Here is a 6154-nt window from a genome sequence, read left to right as displayed (position 1 = left end):
CGGCATGGTGGGAGGGGGGTTTGGCGTGGTGTCGGGCCTAGGAAAGACTGCCCGGGTGGCTGCGGCAGCTGGAAAGCCTTGGGAGGGGCTGAAGTCGGGGAGATAAAGCTGTTTAGAATTGAGTAACTCGGAGGAAGCCAGACTAGGAGTGGGGAAGCACGTAAAAGTTGGCTTCTGTCTAGATGTTATTGGCCTGGCATTGAGTTATAAAGAACCTGAAATAATTTATAGTGTAGTTGGGGGAGGTACTGGCAGTATACAAAAAATATTTTAACTGTGTTATGCTCTTCTGCAGGAAGGGGTAGAGTATGTTAAAAATACAAAAGAAAGTGAGGACATGGCGGAGCTACAGGTTGTCAAAGGAAAATTTAGGCTGTGGATAGCATCCCAAATTAATACAGTTTTGGAGATCGAGCTTTGCGTGGTCTTGACAGCATCAAATGTAAAGAAATAAGAAGGTGTTACCTGCATGGAGAAATCTTTTTGGGGCAGAGTTGGCTCGGGAACGGGCAGAATGCCAGTCCAAATGTCTAAACTGTAACTTACCAGGAATGCTGTCATTTTAGCAAATCACAGCTTTTTAAATGAAGAGTGGAAAACAAATGTTACTTGTTGAGATTAGTGACATAAATTTCCGACTATAGTAGAAGACACATTTGTCACTAAGCAGGTACTGAAATAACAGAAGAGGCTACTGTTTTAGTACTTTGGTTTCAGTGAGTTTCAAAAACATATAAAAAGCATTGCTTACAGAAGATAACTTTAGCACAGTTGATTGTATGTTTATTCAGTCTAAATTAAATGAAAGATAAAAAGTTGTAAAGTAGCAGGCAGCTGTTAAGTATCAGGGCAGCAAAACTGTGGTTAGGTTTGACACGGACAGAAGAACATTGTTGGATCTTATGCATTTGGTGAAGTGATGGTAGGATGTCACACCTGTGAGAACAGAGGACTGGGTGTTATGGTGTGAAAGCCCCTTGAGTCCAATTTTTCTAACTAGGACAGTTTCAGTTGTGGGTTTCTGTTTATGTGTCTGTGATTAAAAACTCTCAAGCTTCTAAAAACTGAGATAAAACCAGGAGGGAAGGAAGTAAAGTTAATAAATGAACTCTCTTTAACTGGATTTTTTTCTTTCAAAACAAACAAGCAAACAAAAAAAACCCCATAAGAGTTCATATATGTACTTTCAGGAGCTAGGCAATCCTTTGGATTTTTGGGTTTTATTTTGTTGTTTTTTTCTGTGTTTTTTTAAAATGTTTTTTCTCCTTTCTTCTGCTTTGTGAAAGACTCTCTCCACCCACACAAGGATAGCTAATTGCTTTGTCCTTTCTGTTCTCCAGTGTGTATAAACAAACTGAAAGTATTATTATCATAGCTATAAGGAAAAGTATGGTTAATATAGCATAATGGGATTTGAAGTGATTTAGCTGTTGATCTCTGATGCAGATCCTCAGACAAAATACAGCACCAGGTAAAATAGTTTATTCTAAGTGCCACCTTGAAGTGCACTTCTATTCCACTTCTGTTTGATGCGTGTCTGGATGAGAAGGTATTTTATATGGATATAGGCCCTTCATAAACAGATGTATGACACTCAGAATAACTCATTGCATGCACAATAAAAACATACCTAAGGATGTCATGGCAGTTTATTATCTGAGGAATAAATGCGCAAGCCAATAAATAAATGAGTTATTTCCGAGACCTGGGATGGGTGGCTATAAATAGGAAATGTCAGTTCTGCAGTTGTCAAATGGCAACACCAGTGCTAATATAATGATGCTGAGTGACTTAGGAAAGAGCTTGCTGCTAAGTTGGTTTTCTTGCGGGGTGGAGGGAGGTTTGTTGTTGTGGTTTTTTTTTTAAACATCTTCCGAGACTAGTGAAAGATCCTGTAGGAAGCTTTGTATCATCTAAAATACTCTCTTGGTTTTCTTACTGAAGGTCCTGTCTGGTTGTGGTGTCTACGATGGCACAGAAATCCATGAGGCCTCAGCGTAAGTTGCTTTATGCTCCAAAAAAGTCTCCTTTATGTTACAGCTGTCTGTTGAATTCAGTTTTGCTCTCTCTGGCCATCAAACTTGCCCTGAGAGATGTATGATGAAGCTTCACAGTTTTTGCACAGCGTAACTGGGAGCTCAGGCTGCATTCTTGCAGTACTCAGTGATTGTCCAAACATGCAGCACAGTGCATGTGACGCCAGAGCAGTGAGTTTGAGAGAGACTGTCTTTCATTCAGAAACACAAATTCAGAGTTCCAGAATCAATCTCAAGAGAGTTAAGTAAAGACTTCATTTCATAATCACTTTGAGTTTCTGTTCCTGGAGCTAAATCTAACACTAGAATTCTTAATACTCAAGTTGAATTATTAACTCTTAGTGTTAATTGCTAAGAGATGTACCTAGACCTAGATTAAATTAAGATATAGGTACGTTAATTGTAGGACTCTTCTATAACATCTGGGGCCTTGCAATGCAAAAGGAAGTTTTTATTGTTCCTGGTTGCCTGCGTAAGAGCACTGAACAAAGTGACTTGTCTTTAGCTTACCTGACCCTGCCTCCAAACAGGCTTTCTGTTCTGCTTTGCACTTTGGTGTTACATACAGGAATTTTGCTGCCGTGTGCTCAGTGTGCTTTGGTAGGATGTGTATTTTTCCTCTTCTTTCAAAATCAGGTGGCGGAATATTTTTAGCAAGATTTAGGGGCCAGATAAAGCCTCTCTTATAAGGTTTTCATCGCATTTTGTCTCTTGTTTTTGTAGCATACTGGTACACCTTAGTCGTGGAGGAGCTGAGGTTCAGATGTATGCTCCGGATGTTCCTCAGATGCATGTTGTTGACCACAGTAAAGGGCAACCAGCTGAAGCTGAGTCAAGGTAAAGTCTGTGTTTAATGTGTTTTCCATGACTGCTGAGCCTCATTCCCTTAGGCATTCTTCAGACATAGCAGCATGTAAGTGCACTTGCAGCATTTTGCTGACTGGCTTTAGTAGCTTTATGCTACCTAGTATTTTGATTGGAGAGAAAATATTAAATTAATTTTCTGGAGTTGATTATATACAGTCTGTTAATGCCTATGTTTCCTAGTAGTAGTATTTCAGAAGCATCAATGCCTTCAGTTATTAAGTGCTGCTGTTCTTCTTTCTTCTTCCCTTCCTCCCCTTCCTCTGCCAAAATTTTCTTTATGCTCTTCTGTGCAGAAACGGTTAATTAATCTCATTGTTTTATTTTTGGTTCTTCAAGGAATGTTTTAGTGGAATCGGCAAGGATTGCTCGTGGTAAAATTGCAAGCCTGGCTAAGCTTACTACAGCAGACCATGATGCTGTGATATTCCCTGGTGGATTTGGAGCTGCTAAAAACTTGTGAGTGGCAGCTAAGCATTAAACTCCACAACTAAATAGTCATGATCAACTAACTATTCATCATCAACTGATTCTCACAATAAAATCGGGAAGCAGTGAATGGCCTTACTACATGTGTTACCACTACTTCATAAGGAAAACTTTCAACATGTTGGAGTTAAGTTGTGCTGTTTGTGATGGTTTCCAGTCCTAATTCTTATTGTATTGGCATTGTCGCGTTTTAAATTTTCCGAACAATGTTGTCGAGAGTTCTGGAGTTTAGATAATGCACAAGAAGTCCTTTTTCCCCCACCCTCGTGGTGATTCTTGTTGGGCCTGACTGAGGGAAGTGAAGATAAAACTTCAATAGTTTCAGATGTTCGTAGTGTTATTATTGAGTTTCTTCATGTCTGCCTACCAAAAAGTCCCCTCTTGCATTAGTAATGATAAAACAACAGCTAGCTCAAAAAAAAGAGGACGGAAAAAAGTGTTAGCCATGTGGAATACTCCTTATCTTGTTATTGACTTTCCATTTTGATGGCTTTGAGACACAACGTTATCTCCCTTTTCTTAGGTGTTTTTCTTCTTTGAAAATGTTATTGTTCCACTTCTCAATGATCCTAGAGAGCTCATTTTGGTAGTTCTTATTTCTAGATGTTTATATCAAGTAAGGAACTTTCTGACATACTAAAGCCTTAGAAGTGAGTCATTTTGGTTAAAGCATTGATGATCAACTCCAGGCTTTTTCAGCCACCTTTTAGAAGCTATTAAATTTGTGATGACCCTTGAGAGCCAGTCTCAGGGCAGACAGGCTTTTAAGTGTATTTGTGAGTGTATACTGAGGTATGTATAAAGTTTCTTGTTGTGGCAGATCTACGTTTGCTGTTGATGGGAAAGATTGCAAGGTGAATACAGAAGTTGAGCGTGTCTTGAAAGACTTCCACAAAGCAGGCAAACCTATTGGGTACGTATGTTAGTTGGAGGGGTATTCGTGTGATAGTACGGGGGCATGGAGACAACGTACGTTTTGTTGAAATGTGCGGCTGTTATTGTTGAAACCAGAAAAAGCGTGTTCCATTTTTTATCAGCAGTAGCTTATTTTTTTAAATGTCTTTTTCAAGATGCGTATGCGTGTAGGTGTTTGACAAAGAAGAAGCTAAGAAAATGCTGAGTGGAAGTTGCCTTGTGATGTCTTTCAGATTTGTAAGACCGTGTCCATTTGAATCTTTTCCATTATGACCAAGTCTGGAAATAGAGTGCTGTTGTAGAATCACTCTTATAATTCATTTTGTTGCAGTCTTTGCTGCATTTCACCAGTGTTGGCAGCAAAGGTTCTCTCTGGTGCTGAAGTAACTGTGGGCCATGAAGAAGAGGAAGGTGGCAAGTGGCCTTATGCTGGAACGGCAGGAGCCATTAAAGAACTGGGAGCAAAGCATTGTGTGAAAGAAGTAACTATATCCTTTCCTGTTAATTTCCATGTTGACGGTTTAGTAATGTGTCCTTAAACTAATGAATACATGCAGGATCTGTGCTTTTGCACTTACAGTTTAGTGGGAATACACAGTGTGTAGCAGATAGCATGTGATACAGTGCATGATTAGAAACATGGTCTTCTGTACACAGCTGTGTAGTTAGAAGTTGTTCTCAGTCGTTGCCATAGAACTCCCTTGGACACCCAATAATGCAGTAAATGCCAACTGAATTTGCATGTAAAACTGGCATGAGTTACAACTGGTCAGTTCTCTTTGAGATTATTTTATTTTCCTGAAGGCTAATACTATAATCAAACTGTACTCAGAGACATTTTATTACAGTCAGTAAATTTTGTTGGTTCTCTTGTGTTTCGGAGCATTCCCACAGATTGCTCTTGCAGTGTTTGTATTTCTGACAAAAGTAGGTTCTAGAATCTTGGATTACAGGTTGCAGATGTCTTTACAGATGGGTGGTATAATATATTTGGAGGTGTTTTTAATAGAATAGTGGAGTTGTGAGGTTTTGTCAGTGATGGTTTATTTTGCAGACAGCATCTTGAAGTGAACCTAGGCTGTGTTTTCCTTAACTCCCTTTTACGAAGCTCATGTGGATACAAAAAACAAGGTGGTGACTACCCCAGCATTTATGTGTGAAACAGAATTACATAAGATCTTTGATGGCATTGGGGCCATGGTAAAGAATGTGCTAAAATTAACTGGCAAATAAAAATCAGAAATGTTTAAATTTAGGGTGTATTATCAAATACAATATGGACCAATGGAAACATTTTCACCTGCTTGTCCTGTTCACGCTCTAGTGAATGCTGGTATGAAGCTGATTGATTCCCAGCTGCAGGGTTTTCCATGCCCTTTCTGAGAGAAGGGCCTGCAGAAGGACTTACGGAGTACAAGGAGTATGGCCTGAGACACTGAGCATTTTCTTGAGCTTTTTCAGCTGGAGAGAGTTGTATAAATGCATTCTGAAACCAATCCTCCTGATGCACCAGTGTCAAATCATTTATTTCTGTGGGGGCAAAAAGACTGAAGGCCCTTTCAGAAGCTGACAGCAGATGCGTTGCAGGGACACAGCAGATGCAGTAGCGGTACATCTACTGGATGAGGAATGGGAGTAAAGTGAATTTAGTGCGTGATTCAAGGTTTATGTGCTCAGGCCTGTATCTGTGAATTAAAAGCTGGGATCAGCTGTCAAGGGAATAGAGATCTTCCACATCTTAATTTAGCTTGGTGTTAATTAAAAGATTAATGTTTTGGTTTTCCATTTCAAAGAATCTTGTTTTCACAAAGGAGCCATTCTGAATATCAATCAGCAGCAGGATACATCTT

General features: G+C 39.5%; 1 protein-coding gene across 1 annotated transcript; it reads left to right on the top strand.

The window, feature by feature from the left end:
- Positions 1-295: 295 nt before the first annotated feature.
- LOC104464845 (ES1 protein homolog, mitochondrial-like) lies at positions 296-5779 on the top strand (the record flags this gene model as incomplete). Its single annotated transcript, XM_010077683.1, has 7 exons — positions 296-442; positions 1945-1997; positions 2760-2873; positions 3240-3359; positions 4210-4302; positions 4636-4792; positions 5409-5779. Coding segments are annotated over 7 exons (813 nt in total), but the record flags the coding sequence as incomplete, so codon positions are not given.
- Between the last annotated feature and the right edge of the window lie 375 nt (positions 5780-6154).

The sequence above is a fragment of the Pterocles gutturalis genome, unplaced genomic scaffold, assembly GCF_000699245.1.
Source record: "Pterocles gutturalis isolate BGI_N339 unplaced genomic scaffold, ASM69924v1 scaffold6058, whole genome shotgun sequence".
Taxonomy (NCBI): Eukaryota; Metazoa; Chordata; class Aves; order Pterocliformes; family Pteroclidae; genus Pterocles; species Pterocles gutturalis.
This window is presented reverse-complemented; position numbering and strand designations above follow the sequence as displayed.